This window comes from Cololabis saira, chromosome 6 (genome assembly GCF_033807715.1).
Source record: "Cololabis saira isolate AMF1-May2022 chromosome 6, fColSai1.1, whole genome shotgun sequence".
NCBI classification, from domain to species: domain Eukaryota; kingdom Metazoa; phylum Chordata; class Actinopteri; order Beloniformes; family Belonidae; genus Cololabis; species Cololabis saira.
Genome location: NC_084592.1, coordinates 12,266,946 through 12,292,035, shown reverse-complemented (window position 1 = coordinate 12,292,035; position 25,090 = coordinate 12,266,946). Strand labels below are relative to the sequence as shown.

Genomic DNA, 25,090 nt, shown 5'->3' with positions numbered 1-25,090 from the left:
GGCAGTTGTGTGAAGAAAATGACCATTGACTCCTCGTGCAATTTAAATTAAACACCTCTGAACATGTTGCTTCACAACACTCCACAGGAAGACTTAAACCTAAAACAACTGCTGAGACAAAAAAAAAATCTGCTTACAAGTTAGCAACCATTTCATTTAAGTATATTGATCTGTTAACATTCATTATGTATCCATTATCTATAACAGATCCCAGGAATCTGCTGGAGCCTACCTCAGATGGCTGTAGGTGAAAGGCAGACGTACACCCTGGACATCCTGTTAACAATGCATTTCTTCCTGTTTGGTGTATCAGGTTTTTAGTACCACCTTATTTCTAAGTTCACTCAGAATAAAGACTTTAGTCTTCATGAGCACTCAGGCAGTCTGCTGCTTATTTAAAGCCCTGGTATCATCTTTTGGGGATTCATTGATGGTCTCCTTCTTCAGGTTTAAAGATACAGACCTTCATTAATTCTTCAACAACTTCTTCATATGAATCTTCAACGTACTGATGATCTGCTTGACCTCCAGGCTTCACGTCCTCGGTCTCTTCAGGCATCTCCGGTGTCTCCTGCGTGTTTTCATCTGAGCCTGAGTCCTCCATGATGTAGAGGTTCCTCATGGAGTCTGCCACGGCTTCTCTCAGCTCATCCTCAGACTCCTCAAAGTTCCTGATGAGAAGCGTGGAACTGAACCACTCTCTTTATGGGCAGAAGATACGCTTCTATCTTTGTTCCACTATGTCTATTCATATTTATTATATCAACAGATATGAAACTGATGTGTAAGAATATACTTTTTGGAAATCAAACTGAATGTTTTTAAAAACCTTTTCAAGCTTAATTTAAAAGCTGTTCAGTATTTCACAGCTGGTGACCAATTCAGTTCAATTCAAAATACTTTATTACTTTATTAATTATTAAAGCGGCCTGCTCACTCCTCAAGTAAGGAGGAGACCTGAGCTCAGTGCAGGCAGGGCCTCCCCGGGTTGGTAGAGGGAGCAATGCCCAGGACTGACTTAGGGAGGAGCACTGGCTGATAAAATGGGGAAAAAAATCGAGATAAAAATCTCCAGGTAATTGTTTTTCATGTCAGTATTTTATTTTACATTGGCACAGCTGACTATCAGTCAAATGTCTCTGTCATTCTGCACTTGTTCCTCAGGTGTCCGTTGTTGGAGCTAACTGGGAAGTGCTGTGGTATCTGATTATAATGGGTTGCACGGGGAGCAACATCAAAAGCAGTTCACTTGTGAGACTGTGATGAAGGAGGTGGGCTCACTTAAACATCTCTCTCTGCCATTCTGGTGCTGGATGCTGCTCTGAGGTTTGTGGGGGGAGGTATGTGGACTAGATAGTCTGGGGTGCCCTGTACATTCTTGCCCTTAGAATATACTATGTTTAGCACACAAGGTGTAGCAGTTGGTGCCACCCACTGTATCTGTTTTTGGACAGCTCTTTTTAGATCAGTTAGTTACAGTAGGTCTTTTATTTGATTTGTCCATAAGTAGTTAGGTCCGGTTTTGTTCTGTTTATTTCATTTACTTGGCACAACCATTTGTCCCTTCCTCCCCCACAGGTAAAAGCATGCTGTCTTCATTGCTTAGTTGTTGGTGTGTTATAACACTCTCCCTTTAATGTCAGCTCCCATTCCTCTGACAATATAATCAACTTTTCTCTGCTTCTCATTTTTAGGGGTCACCAAAGCAGATTGATTTGCACATTTGGACATCCTCCCTGGCACAACTTCAATATATGTTATCATGTGAACATTTGCTGCTGTTTTCATTTAAAAAGTAATCCCCTATTAATATTGTATATCCCTGTTTTTCAAACTGACTCACCTACACTGTGAGCAAACACATTCATATAATTGTACTTATTTAATTTTACAAAAATAAAATTAAATAAGTAAAAGAAGAGACAGACATGAACTCTTTACTCACGTGTCATCATCGTCAGACCTTGGCTCCAGGCGCTCTTCATCCATCTCCATGTCAGAGTCCTCTTCCTCCTCCCTACTCTCCTCTTTTTCTTCATCTCTGCCGCTTCTGTCCCTTTGAGGATCTGACAAAAACAAACCCTTCAGTGTATCTTCTAATCAATAATTTTGTCAGCTGTTTGACAGTAGAACAGCCGATAAACATTTAAATGCATCAGAATTAACTTTTTTTATTTCTTTATTCTTTAATTTGGCTGCATTTCGTAAACTCTTCTAGTGCACTGTAAATCAGCTCGTAATGTCTGACCTGTGATCACAGAGTCCAGAGTTGATGATGTGAGTTCAGCCTGAGCCAGAGCATCCAGTAGACTGTTGGGAGGGCCATCCACCCAATTCCTACGACAGACTACATCTTCACCTGAGGGTACAAGAAAATATATGTAATACATGCACTGATAACGAACCAGTCTCTCAATATAATCTCTATATTGTCCAATTTCTGCTGACTGGCTACTGCAGTAATTCATGTTGGATAACTAATCAGAAAAGTGTAAGAATTGAACTTTATTGTTCTTTTCTTTGATTACAGATGTGCTGCACCTGTTTCAGCCTCGACTGCTGTGACAGAGTTTACATCCACGTGCACAAGTGCGTCCAGAAAAGTCTGTTGGGTCCTTCGGCTCCACTCCCTTCTTAGTTCAGACCAGTCTCTAAGTTTCAACTCATCCCTTTCTTGAAAATTCACTGTTCGGTTCCGCAGGTCCATTTCCTGCTTTGAAGTCAGATACAGAGAGAATGAAGGAGGGGGAAAGGATGGCTGGAAACTATCTGATTTTCATCATTCTTGTCTTCCATCTCTCACTTTGTCATCTTTTTTTCTTCTCTCTTTTTTCTTCTCGTATCCATCTTCTTTGTTCTCATCAGCATCATCTAACCGGATCTCAAACATTATTCCCTTCTGCATAAAAACGCATAATGAGAAAGTGAGCGAATGATTCAAACTAATTATCATGTCTTCATTAGTTTATTCCTCAGAAATATATTTTCTTTAAAGTTCCATTCCAGTCAATACAAAATTCATGGTACATATAAATCCTAAAGTTCAAAAGTATAATTTAAGATATAAAGCAATACATTTTTCTGTTTTGGTTGATGTATTCTCACTTTGTCTTTGTTTTTGCTCTGCAGTGCTGTCCTCTCATCTCTGATGTGTCTCAGAGCTGCTTCAACATCCTGCAGGAGAAACACAGGAGAAAACAACTGTCGTGACACATCACTGCTCCTGCATGGAAGAAATACTTCTTCCAGAAAAGTGTGTTCAAATATATGCTCTGTTTTATGACTATCACCAAGTAAAAGGGGGAAAAGAGCGAGAGCGAGGAGACTAAAGTGCACAATGTTCAAATGTTCTAAAAACAATAAGCTATATGAGCATATTAATAAGCTTCAAGTCATATTTCCCTTTGGATTTTTGGTATTCAAGTCAGTTCAAAATATTTAGTAAATCCCTGAAGGAAATACAAATTAACTTATATATGTGATACTTCATATTGAAACTTTAAGATGCTTACAAAACTAAATTATCATAACTCTGGGGAAGCTATGATTAATTTCTGGAACACAAATGTTTGAGTTAGACATGTTTTAGCAAGTTGGAAGTATCCTTCTTCCACTGAGTTTCCTCAGTTGCCATCAGCTGCTGTGGTCACAACCAGAAAAGAGAGAGGGCTGTCATTAATTGTAAAAGTGGATGGCAGCTTTAAAAGTCTTTATTTTACACAGACTGAGAATAAGCTGCAAAACTTAAGAAATGCTGGAAATTGAAATGGCAAATCATTCTATCCAAGCTGCAACACAGTGAAGAGGTACGGTTTTGTGCATACCCAGGCTCATGTAGGAATATACTATGTCAGTGTCAAATAAGAATTGAGGAAAACACATTTTCATGAAATTTAAGAAAAACAAAACTTTACATGTGTTTTTAATTGAGAAACATTCTTTTTTTAATGCACTGGGCAAATAGTACGAGCAAGACTGTATGGGTGCCAGGTAACCATCTAAAAACACAACCCTTGCATCTCAATGTAAACTAATCATTCATCCTGTTAACAATAAAAATATATTTGAAGAATGTGTTTGAAATACTTTTATGTAAGTGTGTGCACCGTATCAACATCAACACAGACCAAAGTTTGCAGCGGAAACACAGAATGTATGACTGAGGGGTTGGTATTTACTTGAGCAGGTGTTGCTTTCTGCTGTTCTTTGCTTCCTGCAGAAGGTTCTGGGTCTTTGAGTTTCTCCACCACAAATGTATCGTGTTTGTTTGGCATCTGAAGCTGACAGATAACACACCGAGAATGTATTATTGTTTCACTGTAGTGAATGTGAGCTATTATTTAATTTAATTTTACAACACATTCTTTGTTTAGACTGGATGTCAGACACCTAAAAATGTCAACTTTAATGCAAATTTGTTGTTTGAACTTAACACCCCATTGATTATATTAAGGATTTGTTAGAGTCTGGATCTGTATAGCTTTTTAATATTGCTGCATGAAGTAACGTTGGTTTTGAGAGGTGCCAGTATTATGTTTCCGTAATGAAGTTTGCATACCTCTGGTTCAGTTCTTTGCCTCATCTGTCTCATCTCCTGGTGATACTGTTGCCTGATATAATCCAGCTGACGGAGATACTCCTGCACACACACACACAACAACATCCACTGCCTTTACTCTTACACAGATCTTTATATGGAACATTTTACAAAACATCAGAATGCATCCACAGCCCACAAACACCTGTAAGGTGTTTGTTTTCTGAAAGGGCTTGACCGTCCCACCTGCTGTCCATCCTGTGTCCTGTCCGGGGGCGAGTGGTGGTGTTCAGGAAGTGCTGGTGTTGGGTTTACCTGCTCTTGATCACTAGGCTTCCTGCTGCACTCAGCCGTACATGGTCGGAGACCCTGATGATCAGAGAAGAAAAAGTCAGGGGTAAATTTCTGAACCCGACAGCAGACTGGTCCAGAGTACAGTCATTGTAACGTCTGCAAGCAAAGTCAAAGCGCACATGTATTTCTTCCATATATTCAATTCTTTATTTTGAACAAGAACTTCTTTATCAGTTCAGCTTGTATTTTTTACTCCATCAAATTCATGTTTTTTAATGAAAAAAAAAAAATCTAACTTAATTCATGATAATAATGCATTTTCTTGCCTTAAACAAAAAGCTTTACTCACGCAGTAATATTCACTAATATAGTGTAGTTCAGGCCTGGGGAAGTGATTATTGCTGGATTTTGTGAGTTCAAATGAATCATTACTTCTGGTAAAGTCTACCCATGCTGTCGAAGAGTTTTGTTCAAACCTCAAACCTCAAACACATCATAAAACATTTCTGAAGTCCGTTTTGTTATATAACTGATCAAGCACCATCTGTCTGAAAGAAGCAGTTACTTTCCAAAAATAACATTTTGCACACAAAACATGAAATGCATGTGAAACGGTGAGATTTTATGTGAAGTAAAGGATTCCAAGGTATACACATAAAAATTATCGCTGCAACTAACTCAGAAAATGTATTTAAAAATATAGAATTCCTGAAATGCAGCATTTTTTTCTTTTCTTGAGGACAGGCACTTGGTTTGTAATAACAGGCAATGTGATGGTGTGTGCTTTTTAGTAACAACCCTCAGTCTGCATTGTCCATAAAAATGCAAGCTTACATAAGCAATCTCTATTTCGTCAGAAATGGTAAAACTGACAAATCAGAAACATTTTAAAAAGGGCTCATGATGATGTTAGTCCGTGTGTCTCAAATGTCCGTCTGCTGAGACTCGGAGAATCTTACCAGCTGTTTCTCTGCTCTCAGCTTGTACTGGTTGGCCTCCTGTCTCCTCTGCAGGTATTCGTCACGGGCTGCAGCCAATCTGACACATTAAGAAAGGTTAAAATGCAGAATCTTTGCATTTGTATCGGTATAGTTACTGGGATCTCAGGTTTCACCTAACCATATAAAAAAAAATTGGCATTTTATTGTCTCCAAAAGTAAACTAAACCTGACTGAAACATTAAAGGAGAATTACACATTTTTGAGATCTATATGTATTCATGCTGGCAGTAACACAAGCAGGTTAAGGGCTCTCTTATGTCTGTAGCCCACATTAAAAACAAAACCAAAAAAACTGTTATTAACGTAGTATTTTCCTGTGTCTACATCAGTGGTCGTGCCTGAGTTCTGTCATGCTGCCGCTTCCCACTTATTACCCAAGATTACTGTAAATTCGACCAAACAATCAAACATCCTAAAATTTGTGGCACTCACAGCCGGTGTGGTTCCACAGGAGGAACAGCTTCGTCTTCACATAGCAGCATCATATCATCTACTCGCTCCTGTGGAGGAAGAGGAGGAGCAGGAGGAGCAGGCGGAGCATCGTCTCTGTTCCTTCTTTGAAAGGCATCCAGCTTGGCATGGTAGTGCTGGTAGAGGCTGAGAGGCTGCTGATCACTGAACCTATAATTACCAGTACATGTTACATGCATGTCAAAGTTGTTTATTGGTCTCATATTATTGTATTAGTCTTCAAAAAATATTTTTCCGGATTTATTACTCTCATATTGGTGTGGTGAGTTCTGGCCCACTTTTCTTTAGAAAGTTTCTTCAGTTGATTAAAATGTGTGGGATTTGTGCTCTAAAGTCTCATCACAACATCAGAGTAGAAGAATAATGGAGTCCAAAATGTTAAAAAATGACCTTAGAACTTTTGATACACTGAGATCAGTGTTGATGTCTCTCTTTCACATTAATGCTTCTGGTGCTTCTAAATGCTTCTAAATAATCAAAAATGTACCAAGTGGATTTGATTAGCAGTACCTGACTGCAACTAATTTTTCATGGCTGGAGTAAATCAGTAACAGAGAAGTAGTGGAGCTTAGAAGCTAAAGGTAAAGGGGAAAGTGTCACTTGGTAAATTAGCCATTGGACAATATTTTATGTTTACCTCTTAGTGGAAGAATCTAGAGTAGGTGATTGGGAGCACAGTATAAAAGGCACCATTTTACATCTGACTGGTTGACTGATCGAACCTATGGTACTAAGCTACATCTTGTCTGTTACTGTCATCAACGTGAGTGAATAAAAAAATGTGAATCTGGGGAAACCTGACCATCTCGTCAACCTTTGTCCAACATCATCCAGCCGCTCACGGGTCGCCTCTCACATCCTGATTTATAAAACTTTATAATTCAGAGAGGGTGTACTGTTCTTCACGTGGCTGTACACGTCAGTACTGGCTGCTGCAAACAGTTTAATCTGTGTGGAAATCATTCTGGGTAGATTTGGACTCACCTTTGCTTCGCTGCCAACTCTCTGTTTGTAGCTGGTTGACTCACTCTTTGATGAGGGGGCTGCAACAACAAAACAACACCATGACTTTTACAGCAGACTGAATTCATTCATTGCTTTGTACCTCTAAGTTATTACTCATCACTTACTCACTTAATCATGACTTACTAGTTTGTTTGGTTGTTTGTTATAATACTCATAAACTAACATTTATATTAGTATAGCTCAACTTATCATTCAATTATCAATCCACTGATTAAAATTAAAAGCTCAATTTTAGTTTATGTCTGAGTTTAGTAAATGTCTGATAAATTCATGAGCTAACTTGTGGAGATTTTAAAGTCTATGTTGTTAAAGAGTTTTTTTTCAAGCAACATTCACAATTTAACATCTGCCTCAAACACACCATAAAACATTTCTGAACTGTATTTTGTTATAACTGCTTAAGCACCATCTGTTGAAAGAAGCAGGCACTGGTTCCAGTGATCAGATGCATCCATTCATATCTTATTATTCTAGATTTAACTGAATGTGTGTAAATTGTAGGGTCAGTATATATAATTGCAAACAGCCAAGCTGATTTGTCAATGTGTTATTTTGTTCAGTTGTGTTAACTGCTAATTAACCGATGATCATTACTTTGTGGTGGGTGAAGGCGCTGACTCTCCTGTTGGGTTTAGCCACCACGCTCTTCTCAGCCGCCCCAGGTTGCTTTTTTCCTCCGGTCTTCTTTATCTCCTCTGGCAAATATGAGAGAATAACAAAAAGTGTTTTTGTTTTTTATACATGGTATATGAATTTTACATTTTAAAGTTGTTTGCCTAAAATGTCTAAAACAAGCGTACTGTTCCAACTTCTTTGAAACTGTGTTGTTATATGTTGAACATTTTCTAGATTAGTTCTCTGTTGAAAAGATCAATTCCATGTAAGACAGCAAGAAAAGAGCAGGAAGGGAACTTGAGATAAGTTGGATATCTGTTGAGACAGAACAAGTTGAAACAGACACAACTCCTTTGATTTCAAACTAATTTTGCGCAGATGTAACCAAAACACACTGACTGCCAAGATATGACATGACCAACCCAGATTCGGCTTATTCACCATGAATATAGAGTGATAAGATAAACAAAGTCTTGTTTCCTTGCAAGTCTCAGATGTGAAGGAAAACTGCAGTGTGGAGTGTCAGACAATAACCACTAGGTGGTAACAGTCTATAAAGAGAACATTACTCAAAGTCAAATGACAACACAAATAATGATGAAAATATCCTGCGGGGATTTATGTTTGAAATTATTTTTTGTAAAGTGTAAAGTTTATGTTTAAAGTAAGAAACAGTTAGAAACATTTACACTCTTATCTGTGAGTCCAATCCTCCAATGATCCTTACATTGTTTAGTCAATAAGTGTAAATACACAGCAGATTAATAAAGGCACCTATTTTTAACATTGTTTTTAATGTTTGTAAGGGCTTTGTGTGGAGGTACCTGCTGTGTTTGCTGTTCTTGCTCTTGTTTTAGCAGCTTGTGATGCTGCAGCAGGTCTGTTTTGATGCAGCGCCGTGTGGCTTATCTCCTGCATCATTGCACACACAGGAAACCACACATGAACATGCGCATATATATATATATATATATATATATATATATATATATATATATATATATATATATATATATATATATATATATATATATACATATATATATATGGAAATATATAAAAATAAAAACACCATTGCATACCGAACCTTTAAATAAAATTTAACTGACAGTAATAAAATGATTGAATTCACAAATCCTCCATCTGTTTGTGTCTTTCTCTTACAGAAACATCGACATAACTGGCTTTTGAGAAATTGTTTAACCTATTCATCAGGGTTCCATTCGTGAAATTAACTATTATGAGGCCATACAGCTGGTTTTCACATATGTTGGTATAATCCATCTATGCTGATGAGTAGTTGATAGAATTTTAGTTGGGCAATCCATTTTGAAGTTATAAGCCAATCCAATTTGCAGCACAGACACTCTGTAGCCTGTGAATCTTGTGATTTAGAGATCCAAAGTTGATGGAGCTCGGTACTGACAATCACTACATCCTTTTTACGTACCCCAAATCTCATAAAATTTAGACTATTGAAGGAATTGCACTCCACATGTCAATGTCCACATTGGCAAGTTTTATCGCAGTCAGACAGGCTTAATTTTCAAAACGACGATGGATTAACAAAGGGATGATATTCTAGCCTAGTTTTGCTTCTTACAAAGCGGTTTGTCATTTTTGTGGCCACTTGTTCAAACAATGGAAAACAGGCTTCAAAACCGGTCTTCAGAAACCAATGGGTCACATGACCAAATGCTCCATCCATTGTTAAATACAGACTATGAGTTGGAGAAAGTTAAATTACAAGAAAAGTTGAACCGTCCCCACCATTATCATAATAATCTCAGAGGCTCTTTTGTCAACACAGCAGAGCTATATGCCCTCATGTGGTTAGATGTGGTATTGCATTTATAGATAATGGATGGGAGGATATTTATAAATGTAGATGACCACTATTGTTACAACTTTATAAGCTTGTCATAGACAAAATGTTACCAATTTGAAATCAAAGGACCAGTCAGGGATGCCAGAATTTGCAAATTTTGTTTTTTGATCATATTATGAAAATTACTCATGAAAAACATCTTACTTGCTTACAATGCTATATATTTTGTCAGATCAAAAGGATTTATAAGAATATTTCTATTCCCTTAATGTTTCTAACTATTATATTTTTTATTAAAAAGATGGGAAGACAAACTCTTCCTAGGCCCTTTCTTTCAACTCTTTGGATATTTACTGTGCATCATCACCAAGTAGCATTGATGAAATGTTATGAAAAGAACCACAATCTGCCAAACTGTTTTAAAGAAGTGATTAACGAACAGAATGACCATCGAATAAAAGATTCACTACCTGAGTGTCCAAATGTTTGCTGATGTGCTTTCCCAAGAAGGGACGTTGGAGGACGGAGCTGACCGAGGGACGGTCCCGGGGATTGACCTGTAGAACAGTGTTTGTGTTTGTATGTGTGCACAGTTACAATGGAAACCACAATTAACTATCACATGCAATAGTTGCATTCTACTTTATTGCTTGTAATAAAGTAGAAAGGCACGTCCTTCAGAGTTCACGCTCTTCTGTCGTGGAAGAGTAGACCCCATCCTTTAAGATTAAAATTAAAACCTTGCTTTTTGATAAAGCATATACTTTGGCAACACTTCCTACGTGTCCAGACATTGTTTATGGGTTATAAAAGCAAATAAAGGTATTAATATTAATAACGTCATTGATGACATGTGGACACCCTTCTTGTATGTAGTTGTCATCCTAATCGTCCATTCTTCCTGTCGTCTCAGACTCCCAACCAGTCGAGAGCGATGGTCACCCTTCCTGAGTCACTTCTGCTGCAGAGTTTTTAGCCATGTTATCCAGTTGTTTTCATCTCAACTGTCACCCCATGCTCTTGATGGGAGATTGCACTGAAGTGGCGATTCCACATAATCTGTTAGGCTCCATAACTGGGCTGTTTCTTATGAATTGGTGGCACATGAAATTTAAATTGTTTAATGAATTGCAATGAACTGGATTAAGAGCTGGAATCAACTGGATGCATGAATTAAAATTAATGAACTGAATTAGAATACAATATGGAGTTTAATGGTTGCGTTTAACTCTGTAAAACTTGCCTTGAAATGACTATGTTGTGAACTGAACTGAATTGAAAATGTGCTTTTGTCATCAGATTCATTGACCACTGCTACCTGCTGCTCAGCAAATAGCAAGGCAATAACTGTATGTATATCCATCAAATGTAATGCATTATTTATGCAACAATTGTTACTAGTAATCCAGAATTGTTCAGGATTTGGGTGCAAATATGTCAATTATTTAGGAAACTCAGAATGGTGTGACTTGTATTTGCAGTGACACCAGTAAGCTCTACAATAGACTATGGAGGTTTCCTTATGCAGCTCATCTCCTGGTACAGGCCATGGTTATATATCTAATTTAATTCAATTTCATTCAATTCAGTTTCATTTATATAGTGTCTATTGCAATACAAGTTGTCTCTAGGTGCTTTCCAGAGACACAGAACATGACCCACGAGCAATTATTAGATCAAAAATGGCAGGCAAAAACTCCCCTACTGAAAGAATCGCCGCCTCGATTACTGCACTGTCCTCCTAGCTGACCTAAGTTTGTGAGATCAAACCAATAAATAAGGTCCAGCATGCAGCGGCTTGTCTGGTCTATAAATAACCCAGATGGCACATGTTTACACCTTTATTGAGCTTCACAGGCTACCTGTAGCTGCTTGGATAAAACGCAACTCTGTCACTTACAGTACAAGGTGATCTCAGGGTCTGCACATGCATATATAAACTCAATCATAAAGGAATACACCCCTTCACGAGCACGGTGCTCTTCACTAGCCTTGCTCTCTCCTCACACAAGCTGATCTCAGTGAAGACTGTTCTCCCACATCGTTCCTCAGTGGTTGAACAATTATGGCCACAAGCAGTCATCCCTCTCTACATAAGGTGTTGAAAACTGTTATCTTCCAAGAACCACTTCTGTTGTGAGCTACGCCTCACCTATAACTTCCATAGCTGCATTGGAATGTCATCTTAGTGGCAGTAGCTGCACTTGTCTAAATACTGTCTCATCTACACCTACTTTGTGATCTACTTCATTAAAGTGGCTTAATTCCTCTGTTGTAATTCGCTTTAGATAAAAGCCTTTACTTAATGTAATCTAATGTAATCTAATATCCAGAACAGTTGACATTGTCATTCAAACTAACATACAGCAAAAATTTCTGACAAAGAAACTGTCTGTATTATCACCAAAACTGTAAACTTACAGCTGAACTTAAAGGAACTACATTATGCTAAAGCAATAGCACGAATATGTTACAGTTTCTGAGTCTTAATCATTTTATTTTTGTCATTTAAACAGCACATTATTCCAGTTTGTAAAACAGTGTTTTTCTATCTCCGTAATATCACAAAGGTTAGGAGCATTCTCTCTCAGAATGATGCTGAAAAACATGCTTGTAACTTCTACACTAGATTACTGCAATGTGTTATTAGCAGGATGTCCAAGTAATTCGCTGAATATCCTGCAGCTGATCTTAAATGCAGCAGGCGAGTGCTGACAGGAATCAACAAGAGAGACCACGTCTCTCCAGGGTTAGCCTCCCTCTATTGACTCCCTGTAAAACTCAGAATTCAATTCAAAATGTTATTGTGTATAAAGCCCTAAATGTCCTAGCTCCACAATATTTGCAAGATCTAATACTGTCTTATGCTCCTTATAGAGCTCACTGTTCTCAGTATCCACATTTAGATTTGGGAGGAAGGGTCTTCTGCTATCAGACACCATTACTATGGAACCAACTTTCAATCTGGGTTAAGGAGGCTGACACCACCTCTACCTTTAAAACCAAACTTAAAACCTTTCTGTTTAGTAAAGCCTATAGTTAGTGTAAACTCTAGTGTGTTAGAGCCAGTAGCCGGTAGTCTCTGTTGGATATGTGATGACATCTTGACCTGTAGTCCCACCCTCTGTCTATCCCAGTGTCTGCTGTCTACACCTGTTTATACAGTCGTGTCTGTAGTGCACAAACTAACCGTGTATCAGTCATATGTACATAGTATTAACTGATAGTTAATACTAATATATTTGCTCTTTTTTAACTTTGACAATAGATCTGTGTGTCTCCTCTATCAGTTCTTCATTCTTTCTTTTCTATCTCTCTTTTCCTGCTCTACCCAACCGGCATTCGGCAGAAAGGTCCCTCCTTATGAGCCAGGTCCTGCTCAAGGTTTCTTCCCTCTTAAAGGGGAGTTTCTACCTACCATTGCTTATGTAATAATTGCTCAGGGATCATGTTCTGGGTCACTGGAAAGTAGCCTAGAGACAACTTATAATAAAATTGAGTTGAATTAAATCCAAAATCTTAATCTTAAAAGTAAGTCATAATCTTCTAAATGACTTACAGATTTACCATTTGCCTTTTAAAGCAAAGTAGCACGGTTACAATGGTTGTAAAGTACTTAGCAATTCAGATCATATAAATACTTACTTCATTATCATCATCAGTGCTGCAGTCCAAGTTGTTGCTAATTTTACATACTGTAATTAACATTGAGGTCTGAGTCACTGTTATTGATGCTGACATGTCAGTCAAAAGTTCAAAATCCTGCCCTTACTTGCTGTGTAAGCACACCTGCTTACATCACAAGAACAGGCTGGAAAGAAATAAGGTAGGATGTTGTTGAACCTTGAAGAGTTGGCTGACCAGCAGGCGGAGATCATGGGAGTAACGGCTGGATACTGGGGTGTAGCGTCCCCTGCAGATCTTACTGACCAGCTGCCGCAGACCGCTGCCCTCAAACTGCAGGTGAGGACAAGCAGACACACACAGACAATTAACTAAATATTTTCCTCCTAAAGGGGGAAAAGAATAGCAAAAAACTTATCAGCACATTTTATATGAATGCAAACGCAATCCATCATGTACTGGAATTTTTTATAGATTAAAACACACACACGCAAAATAAAACAAGTAAAACCAGACATTTAAAGTGAATATGGTATGTGAATAAAATATTGATGATCCAGACAGAATTGTTTGCATAACTCATATATTTTGTTTATATTTCAAATACCAAAAGTCATGTTGCACTTCATATCAAAAATGGGATTCCATAGATGTCTTTCCCCTTCTTTTGTTACGGCTTATATACACAGAGAAACAGATACGCAGACATACACAGAGATGTTCAGATAGACAGATAGATACAGAGACAGAATCACAGACAAATAGACGGACAGATACACAGACAGACTCACACAGACGGATAGACGTCTGACATGCTTTGCACAACTGCCAAAACTATTGAACACAAAAAGTAAGGGCTAATGCACTTCTTAATCGTGAACATGAACATACATGTACAACGTGGTCTACTGCCTCTACAGGTCTAACAAGCATGAGCTCAGCGTGAGCTCAGAGGAGTGAAGCTGTGTGTGTGGAGCAGCTGCTGATGTGGAGGGTGCGGTGCAGCTTACTGGATGTCTCAGGGTGCAGAGTTCATACAAGACACAGCCCAGAGACCAGATATCTCTGGAAAGGGGACACACACACAAAACAACACACAGACATTAATCTAAGCAAATCAACTTCACACAAACATTCCCTGATCCTAATTACATCACCAAATGTCCTCACATCTGTTTTTCAGCCCAAAAGATTAACTGAATGCCTTATAAACACCAAATTCAGTGTATATCTAATACAGTCATGTGAAAAAAGATACCCTGTTTCAATGACAAGGTTTTATGTATCAATAGAAAAAACACATTTGTTTCTTATTACTTTTTCAAATTAGATTACCACAACCAAATGAACAACAATATGAGGCAATGTCAATAGGGGCAACATCAATATGGAAATGTTGATCTGACCTAATCAGTGCACTTAATAAATGATCATCAGCAAGTCTAAACACTTCTGTAAAATCAGATATTTTTGTGTTTTGCTGGTCGAGAGCAAAAGAAAAGGTCTAGAAAAGGTCATAATTACAAATATTCTATGTCCATCATTTTATAGTAAAAAAGATTGTTCACAAGTTGAACAAATTTAAGAAGGTTGCCAATTTTCCCAGGAGTGGGCTATTCTAGCCAGTTCACCTAAAAGTCAGATGCAGAAAAAATATACTTTCTAAAGGTATGACTTAGCATGTTAAATAGGAAAGTTCACTGGAGTACAATTAGAAAAAGGAGAGCATGAACCACTTGGAAGGGCTGCCAGTAGAAGGTTTCTTTCTACATGATCATGGCACCGTGCAGTGATTTGCAAAGTTGTGTCTGAAAAAACTGCAAAACTTTTGGAACAATGTTCTTTGGACCTGGCCACTTGCTGTAATTGAGCAGTGAGCGAACACTTCTGCACTTCTGAACACTGTCTGCTAACGTAACAAGAGAAATGTGAAGCCATCTGTCTGATAGCTAAAGCTCGGATTAAATCAGGTCATTAAATAGGTTATGATGGCAAGAACACCATAAAGGTGTTGCAAAGGTCTAATCAAAGTCCCCCAGCTGAATGCTAGAGCAGCTGTGCTTAAGCTGTGCTCAAGCAAAGGCCCATAAACCTCAATAAACAGAAGCAATATTGTTTAAAAAAAAAAGGGAAGAAAAGGGAGTTTCTTTCTCAATAATATGAGACTTAAAATATCATGCAGAAAACAAGCACATCAAGTTAGTAAGTGCTGCTAAAGGTCGTTCTACAAGCAACTGAATCATGAAGTGTCCAAAGTTTTACACACACTGCCCCTACATTTTGGATTTATTAGAAGAAAATAATGACATGATAAAATATGGCAAGTGTAGTTTTTCTGAGGTTGCATGTGCTTCTTTTTAAGACCTGATAAGGAATAGAGATCTTTTTTTTAAATTCTGACACATAAAACCATAAAATTTAAGAGGGTGCACTTTCTCTTACACGTGACTGTGTAACATGCCATGTTTCTTGTTAAAACAGGATGCCGAGCCAGAATTTTTTCATTATCTTGAACCCCCTAGCTAAAGTCATAAACAAGAGAAAAGCCACGGTGTTAAAAGCAGTGAAGTCACGAAAGTGAGCGCAGCACTCACAGAAAAGTCCTGTGAGAAAAAGTGGCATTTGCTGTACTGGCTCAGAATCAAATATGCGAAAGAGTGTTTGTCCTGTACTGACATCTTTCTGAGGACCGAATAAAGACCGAATGAATTTAAAGAACTAGCACTTCTTAAGAAACTGAAGACAGACTCTTTTATCTTTGAAAATTAGGTTTAGGTTCAGGGCCCTGGAGGAAGTCATGTCAAGAAGCTCTTCAGCAATGCAAATACATCCGTGTGAATGTGGAAAGAAGGAAGCAGCTCTGACCTCATCTACGTCAAAACAACACTCCAGATGAGAGCAAAACAATGATCCAAACGCACAAAAGAAGCCAAAGAAGCCTCTATGGTCTGAAATATTTGCACAAGATTACTGTTAGCTAGGCATAAATGTGCATCTCTGTATGTGTTTTTACATCTTGTTGAAATAAATGTCCCTCTGAGTGAATGTTATGCACCACCGGGGCTAGATAACGCAATGATTACACAACCATGGGCTGTGATTACACCCACATGTCTGATCAACACAGTCAGGGAAATCCAGATTCACACAGAACCTGAGCTAATTTTGCTGGGGGGCGTTTACTTGCCCAAACATAGCATAGTCACCATAACTGGGCAAATGGTTTAGACATGTCTGTGGTGGATGTAATTAACTCCAAAAAAGAACTATAAGCAATATTTCTCACCTGGGATATAAACCAAAAGAACATTTTTAGCCTCTGGATACAGTATGTCTGTGTTGTGAGTCCCTCTATAGATATGGTACCCTACAGCGGGAGGGTCCCCCCATATGAGCCAGGTTCTGCTCAAGGCAAAGAAAAACTCCCCTTTAAGAGCTTCCCTCTTAAAGGGGAGTTTTTACCTGCCATTGATTATGTAATAATTGCTCGGGGTCATGTTTTGGGTCTCTGGAAAGCGCCTAGAGACAACCTGTATCGTAACAGATGCTATATAAATAAAATTAAAAATGTATGAAAATGCTGTGTTTCTGTTGCTGGACTGCCTGCAGGTTCCCACCCACCAGCTGACGTACTTTTATGTTATGATGCAGCTTTCCAAAGAAAAAATATTTCAGGGGATGCAAACAATGTATTTTCTTCGGCCACTGGACGAAAAAATGCAGCAAGGATAAGGGCCCAGCCATGATCTCAATATCTGGATGAGATTGCATTTAATGTAAAAAAAAAAAAAAAAAAAAAAAAACGAGCAACTGAAGAACCCTTAAAAATGTAGGGTAATCAGTTCGATGTGATTTTTCAGCAAGAACACTTTTTGCCACATTCAGTAACAATCTCCTCACCATCCACTATCTGCCCATCCTGTGAGTACAGTGCTAAACAAAACAAAACAATTCAGGGCGGGTTTGTGCTCAAAAAGTGGAAATGTGTACGTCTTGTTATTGTAGGGCCGACTCTCGCAGATTTCTGGGGAGAGGTAGTATGGAGTCCCAACACAAGTCCTGGCCAGCTCCAGAGTGCTGAAAATTAAAAAAAAAAATAATCGAACACATTGTCAAATTTAAACGTGTAAAGAAAGGAAGTCTTAATATAAACCGTTACCAAATCTTTCTACTGTATTTACAGAGCTCACCGATGTCTTGCTATGTACTGTACATTACATCATCTGTGGTAACCTGTTTTAAAAAGGTAAACTGGATGTTTGCTGATGGGAGTTTCTAGCTCATGTAATATCATTTGTCAGGTAAAACAGTTTGTGGGTAGAGCCTTATTATCATTAATTTACACATTCTTTTCTTAACACATTTCTGTAGCTTCAGAAATTTGTCCTGCTGTTTTCTCCTCCTGAAGAGCATGTGCAAATCAAAATCTAGCAAAAACCAGAGAAAAAACATAACCCATTATTTTCCCTGTTAATACATTCAACCATTATCAATTTTGTAAAAAGACAATATAATATCTTTGACAACAAGGAGATGTCAAAAATTTAAATACTGGTATATCAAAGATTTGGTAGTACAAACTGCTTTACATTTGTCACTCTATATAGTGAAAAACAAAGGTTCAATACTTCTACCACTCATGTAATTTTGGATAATTGTCACTTAATAACTAAAGTAAGGACAAGGTGTAACAGTTTTGTCTTGTTTGTTGGATTTGGTTTCCTTGTAACCTTGTAGAAATTGCAGAAATCTGATTACATGTTATGTTTTAAGTCAAATGCATGCAAGAATATCAAACCCGTGTACTTTCCAAAATGAAGACAGACAAGCTGAGCACCACTGAAATGTGTTATACAATGTCATTCTTTAACATTGCTTGTTACAGCCGAATACTACAGACTGCCTGCTCTTTCCACAACCATGTGTTTATATGTCCGGGTCGACAGTTTGTGGAATGATAATTAGTTGTTTGGATGTCTTCCATGTGTTACAGAGGGGTCAGTGACAGACAGCTGCACTGTGTGTGTAGGTGCGTGTCTCCGTGTGAAGATGACACTGACTTACTTATTCAACATTCTTGCGATTCCAAAATCCCCCAGCTTTACTTTCATCCCTCCGTTGGTGAGGAAGATATTCTAAACCAGAAGGAGAGCGGCAATGAAAGCATCCTTGTGTTGTGTGTGTGTGCGCGTGTGTGTGTGTGTGTGTGTGTGTGTATGCGTGCGTGCATGTGTGTGTGTGTATGTGTGTGTGATTAAACAGACATGATTGATGAAAGATAGAGATGACTGTGAACAGAGTGCCCAGGCTCTGGTCAGCCTGCTGAGGTATTCTTGGAGTTGGCAAACAATGAGCTCTTTGTTCTGACCAAAGCTGATCTCTGCGCTACATTACATTGAGTACTGTAATGATAATGCCTGTGTGAAATTTTTTTCATGGGTATTATCAGGGTTCTCAGGCAATTTTAATGAAATCATGTGACATTAGGTTGGTTTTCCCATTAATTTTCTGGAAAGTTTTATTCATGAATAAAAATAATACAAAAAACAAATGGAAAAATCTACTTCTGCAGCTGCCAACAACATGTCATCAAAGTTCTGATGGCTCAGAGAAGACAACATAACACTGGCAGGGGCGTGGTGCAGACCACTCAGCCTCCACAAGAGTGTCCTTCATATGGTCAACTGTACATATAAAACAGGGACATAAAAACCTTAACCCTAATTGCTCCATGGTGTGTGTCTGTGTGTCACAGATGTAAGTCACTTTGGATAAAAGCATCTGCTAAATGGTGGTAGTAGTAGTAGTAGTAGTAGTAGTAGTAGTAGTAATGGTGGTAGTAGAACAGTGTATCTGTGTAAAATGAGGATTTCTGAAGATTCATGTATCACCTTTCCACACCGATGCCTATAGATGGAAAGACCAGCGTGACTAAAACGATATCTTCAATGACAAATATGATAAGGAGGGCTGTGTAAGGTGTCTGTGGAACTTGAGAAATTCATCCTAAGTTGAAAAATGACCTTCAGTTGTAAGAACAAAGGCAAAACTACATTCAAAATCAAGTCTAAAATCTGCAACAAGTCTAAAGCTGGTCCATGAAACTTAATCTACCAAATAATTTAGAAATGTTCAAAACCCTGCAAAGCTATTTACTGAAGGTTCGGTTACTTAAAAGATCAATGGTTTTTACATCAATGGCTGATGTGAGCTGGTTTGTCTTTCACTTTATTGCACTTTGTTTTATTTGTTTGTATTCATAAGATCACTTTGTTTTCGCTATTTATTTGTACTATAATTGCCACAATGATTTAACTATGAACAGACTGGATGTTTGAGAGTGAGTACCAGAATGGTGGATCATTTACCTGAGCTTTGATGTCTCTGTGGAGAACCTTCCTGTCATGGATGTGTTTGAGGCCCAGGCAGATCTGAACGAACCAGTCCACAATCTGATAAACATGAAACTCAGTTGTCTTTTGTCCCACGTCTATACAAAACAAATCACCTCCTAATGAGAGGGTTGACTTAAATTGTTAAAATTATTGGTAACTTACTACTTGAAGGTTAGATTAAGGATAGGTTAGGGTATGTTTACAGTCAGAAACCTGGCGGGGGGGTGTATACCTGCGCCTCAGCAAAAGGAACACCTCTCTGCATGTTGATCTTCTTCAGCAAATCCCCGCCATCACAGTACTCCATCACTATGAACAGACTGCCACTCTCTACACAAAGATGCAGGAAACCCAGTAAAATAGACTAATAAAGGGTGCTATAACCATTTTGGAGGTTCAGACTCACCTTGGAATGACGTGAGGAAGGAAACAATGTTTGGGTGTTTCATCTTTGACAGCAGTGTTACTTCTTTCTTGGACGCTTCCTTTTCCTTTGCTGACATCTGAGCAAAAACCACACTTGTAAACCGACAACGCAACACTAAAGTGAACATATTGTATTGCAACAATCACCACAACAAATTCCTTGTGTGTGTTCAACAAACTTGGCAATAAACCCCTTTCTGATTCTGATTCTGATATCCACTGGATGATAACTGGTAAACTATTGCTCAGCCTGCTGTTTTCCTTTTCGTTATCTCAATCTAAAACAATATAAAAACTTCTTCTTCTCCTACCTAAGTCTCCAAATCATATTTCTGGTTTTGTTTTTTAAATATGCATTGTTATCTTGTTTTTAGTTGTTTAACTCCTTTCATTTCAGTTATTTTCATTGTCATGTCTTCATGAGTCACTTTGAGTTACTTTTGTGTATTGAATATGCTACACAAATAAACTTGCCTTGCCTCCATGCTCAGTCCACTGTCACAACTTTGCCAGATTTAGTCAGGAAAAGTAGCGCATCTCATGAGCCACATCCCACAAGTAAGGAAATTTGTGTTTGGTAGATTATTTCTTTGTTGTAAGAATGCTTTCTGGCAACTGTTGGAAAGCCTGTTCATTTTCCTTTTAAATGTTGCCATGCCACGTTGCAATGTTGTGTTTGATAATATAGATGGTCTAAAGTGTGCTGCAGCTGTACCTTCCTGAAGGTGATTTGCTTGACTACACACTGCTTGTCTCCATCTCCCCTCTTGTCTCTGACCAAGAAGGCTTTCCCAAACGACCCCTCTCCAATCTGTCGGATAACCTCATAGTCATTCATACCACCTGGTGACAGTCAACAGAACAAACATACAGATTTATGAGATGGATTTCAGCTGCTCCAAAAGAAGCTTATAATATGACAGGATTAAATGTACAGCTCGTGGATAATTGTATTATTGACTGATCAGCCAAATATTATCATGGTATATTTTGGATTCTACAAAATGTATAAACAGGGAAAATTTCAATCAAAATTTCCGCAAAGCTAACATGGCATTTTCAAACCATCCGTTTTAATCCACCAACCATTTCAAATCCCCAAACTGTACAGTACACAGATATATAAAACAGAGACAAACTGGCCAATATCTGAGAAGCTGGAACTAGACCTGTTACAAATACAAATCATCTGTAGCATTCTGATAACTGAGATACCTGTAACAAAATATCAAAACAGTTTTGAACCTGGATCACAAAAGCAGGGGAAAATTATAAAAAATATTTTTACCCTTACTTTTTACGAACCGAAGTCTAGTCAGATGTTGTTAATATGATGTTAATTATTTTGATGTTAATTATGTTGCCAATCCATTTTATTTCACTACTTTAACTACCTGTATCACACAGGAAACATTAGACTGTATTACACATAACATAAAACATCCTCAACTTCAAAACAGCAGTCACCTCAGCCTGGCACTGACAACAGCTGGAGAAGTATTTGAACCCTCTAATCAAGCAAAATTATTTTTTTAATGTTTTTTTTTTTTTTTCTAAAAGCTCTACCCCAAGAAAAAATATCAGAAACAAGGTCACGGTTCTGCAAGTAGGTTTGCACAATATTATTAATATGATTTATCTTCAAGAATCAAATTTAAAAGCACATAAAGTTACACTATAAGCATTATTCTGAGATGTCAAGTCAAACTAAATATAATGTATTTTCTGAAGACACTAACTTTAACTACTTAGTTGAAGGCCTTTTTCAGCCCTTTGTACATAATTTCAAAATGTGATACACAAAAAAAGTGTAAATTTTAAAAATCAAATTGATCTGACATTTTTATTTATAACTGTCAATGTTGTGGTTGCTCTGTTAAACGTGGAAAAAAAACCTGAACAAGGTGTCTCCCCAAAGATCAGGTGTCACTGGGACAGCAACACTAACCATTATGAGTAACAAAGACATATTTTCCCATTTGAGAAGGTTAAGCATAAGGTATCATTCATTGTTATGTATAGACTATAAAAGAGTTGTTTCTAATGGTAAATGGTACATTTTTAATAACCACAATTACCGTATTGGACAGGAGCTTATGAATATGACTGATAACATTCAAAATATTCTCATTATTGTTCATTTAAAGACTTTTATCGAGTCGTTTGTAATTTTGCTCAGTAGTTGCCAGTCTGTTGTCATGGAAACGGAGACACAGCTCTACAGTTAGCTAAATACGTAGTTCACCAAAGAGAACAAAAAACGCCTTTTCTACATTTTTATACTGTCACATTACATTGTTCACTCACCTTTTAAAATGTTCTCACAAGTATAGTTCACATTTTGAATCTAATAAAAAAGTTGCGAGACGTTTAGTGTCCATCGAAAAATGACGGCAAGGGCGACGTAGAGCCGCGGAGGATGCTGGGAAATGTAGTTGATTTTGGTTTTAATGGACGCAAACAATTTTAAAGCAGAATACGTCACTGTTGATAAAACAATAATGTACCAAAGAGTTAGAGAGGAATAATTATTTAGTGTTGTGGTCTGTTATAGACTTTGAAATCAGGTTTATTTTTAAAATACCTTTCAAAGATTCCGAAGAGAATAATTATCAAATTTAGATTACTGATTTTTTTCACATTATTCCTATTTTCATGAATATACCTAACCAAAAGAGCAGGATGAAAATCTCAGCTGCAGTAGTAAATGACAAAGGCTAAACATGTTTGCTGGAAATATAGAAATAGCATTACTCTTTTTTTTGCTTTTAAATAAAAACTAAAATGTAATAAAGACATATAATCAAAATTTGCATCGGACAGTAATGGACATATAGACATAAAGATTTAGATTACATAAGTGTGTCATTTCCCAAAATACAACCGTGACAATCATTTTGGATCACTTTTTTTCCAGAACTCAGTCTGAAATGTCAGCATTATCAGATCATTTCCATATTTTAGCTGCTCAATGTTAGAGGTTTGATTCATGAAAGAAACTATCCAGTGCAACGATGACATGGCAGACACAAGTTAAATGATGGCAAGGACTGTGTCTCTCACCTGCCCTGCTTGTAATCAGACCCAGAGGCTTTTCAGAGAGTGCAAAGACGCAGTCTTTATTTAAATCTTCAGCATAGTGGCAGAGGTTTGCCGCTTTATTCAGTCACAGATCATGTTGCTGTTGTCAGGTTTTAGCTCTGACGTCCCAGAATGACATGCTGAGCAGCAATAGTGTGTGTTGCTATTCACAAATCACATCATCTTTATTTTATTTTCTCTTTTTCTTATACATTTACACTTAAGAAAATGATAATCAAGCAGAGCAATACAAAATATGCTGTTTCAATTCATGTATTTAAATTCACCGATGCTTATGCCTCAAAACTATAGTATTCATAAAAGGCCAAATAATGAAAGTCTGTGTGTTATATTTGCTTCTGGTTTCTTCATATATCACAACATGGCATAAAAGAAAACATCTTGCACAGAAGTCCCACAAACTTTAAAGGACCTGTGTAACAGATAAGAGCATTTCTTTCGCAAACATACATACATAATTATGTTTATTTTCTGTGACTCTCTTGTTGTCTCAACTTTTATTCAAATTAGCTTGAACTTGCTCAAGGCTGCAATTTGTCCTTTTTGGTTTGAACACGTTTTCACCTGGTTTCGGTCTTTGTGCTAATATCACCAAGTTAAAGCAAAGTGATAAGTCAATAAACCTCTCCCGGATAAGTGGACCTCTTGGAATCACTCGTATGTATGAATCAAAATCAAATACAGTCACGCCTTCATCAAACTTCTAACTACTATTTGAACTAAGGACAAACAAAATGATTTGGTCCTGTTCATTGGTCAAATGTTCACAAAATATGTGAACCAAGAAAGACTAAATCAATAGCATTTTATAATTTAAGGTATATAATCTAAGTTACAGCAAAAATGTCAAAATAAAATTAGGGACCTAAAATAAAACTAATGGTAAAAACTTGTCTGCTTTGGTGTCAACTTCAGACCAATGACTAGTCTGCACACAGCGAAATATTGCTAGAACCTGGCCATTAAGATGAAAAACACCAGAGTCACAGTACAAGGCACTCATTTCTGCCACGTCTTTAAACGTGGAAGATTTTTCTGGCCACTCATGCCCCATAAATGTTCAGGATGGAGGATTAAACAACTTTTTTTTTGTAAACTGTCATTGTACAAATAAACTGATCCAAACTGAATTCATCACTAATCAACACAAGCAGCTGGGGTCATACTCAAAACCCCAATTTGATGGGGATTAATGTTCTTCATTCTGCAGGCCTTGCGATATCCTCTTCTGTGGTGCAAATTCAGCACGATGTAAAATCGGGTGGAGGTGAAGATGAGGAGGCTGATCTCGGTCTGTGATGTCACAATAACATGCAACTGCCTACCAAAAACACATATTTTCAGACTCGGGCCAAACAAAGAAGGTAGTCACTTCAGGTGAGTAAACAGAGGAACTGATTCCACCTCTCGATATCTCCTTTCAGAAATAAATCAATAAAAGCAAGTTTCCGGTGATGCTGAAAGCGGTTTGTCATTACTTCTCCTCGAAAACTTCATAGAAGAATGGGGAAAACTTGACCAACAGAGATTGAAAACATCTGTTGAGTTCAAATACTTATAAAACACCAATCCAAAACATCTACTTTGTTATATGGTTTGTAGTTTTCATCAGGGTTGTCCAGATCAAGGAACTAAGCTTAATGATCACGGTGAAGACAAGACAAAAAGAACAAAACAAAAAATAAAGCTTTTTCATACAAGCAAAGTTTAAATACAAGCAAGCTGGAGTCAGGAGGAAGTATGCCAGGAGTCCAATCACTGGAACATCAGT

General features: G+C 37.6%; 1 protein-coding gene across 1 annotated transcript; it reads right to left on the bottom strand.

The window, feature by feature from the left end:
• Positions 1–268: 268 nt before the first annotated feature.
• LOC133445547 (serine/threonine-protein kinase Nek5-like) lies at positions 269–22,591 on the bottom strand. Its single transcript, XM_061722872.1, has 24 exons — positions 22,525–22,591; positions 20,933–21,060; positions 20,198–20,294; positions 20,024–20,121; positions 19,765–19,848; positions 18,461–18,531; positions 17,387–17,473; positions 14,407–14,461; positions 13,616–13,729; positions 10,243–10,329; positions 8,754–8,856; positions 7,924–8,024; positions 7,288–7,346; positions 6,265–6,453; positions 5,791–5,869; positions 4,784–4,906; positions 4,559–4,639; positions 4,179–4,280; positions 3,106–3,174; positions 2,804–2,899; positions 2,542–2,710; positions 2,249–2,359; positions 1,946–2,066; positions 269–671 (listed from the first exon to the last, which is right to left on the bottom strand). Exons 2-24 carry the CDS (start codon positions 21,053–21,055, stop codon positions 425–427), a joined length of 2,466 nt encoding a protein of 821 aa, XP_061578856.1. The 5' UTR covers positions 21,056–21,060; positions 22,525–22,591; the 3' UTR covers positions 269–424.
• Positions 22,592–25,090: the final 2,499 nt, after the last annotated feature.

Bases quoted from the DNA above. Each gene is read 5' to 3' on its own strand.
- LOC133445547 (XM_061722872.1), bottom strand. From the start codon at position 21,055: ATGAATGACTATGAGGTTATCCGACAGATTGGAGAGGGGTCGTTTGGG. The intron at 2,711-2,803 runs GTGAGAGATGGA...ACTTCAAAGCAG, and splicing joins GAAGAAAAAAAGATGACAAA to GAAATGGACCTGCGGAACCG. The intron at 2,360-2,541 runs GTGCAGCACATC...TTGTACCCTCAG, and splicing joins AGCAGTCGAGGCTGAAACAG to GTGAAGATGTAGTCTGTCGT.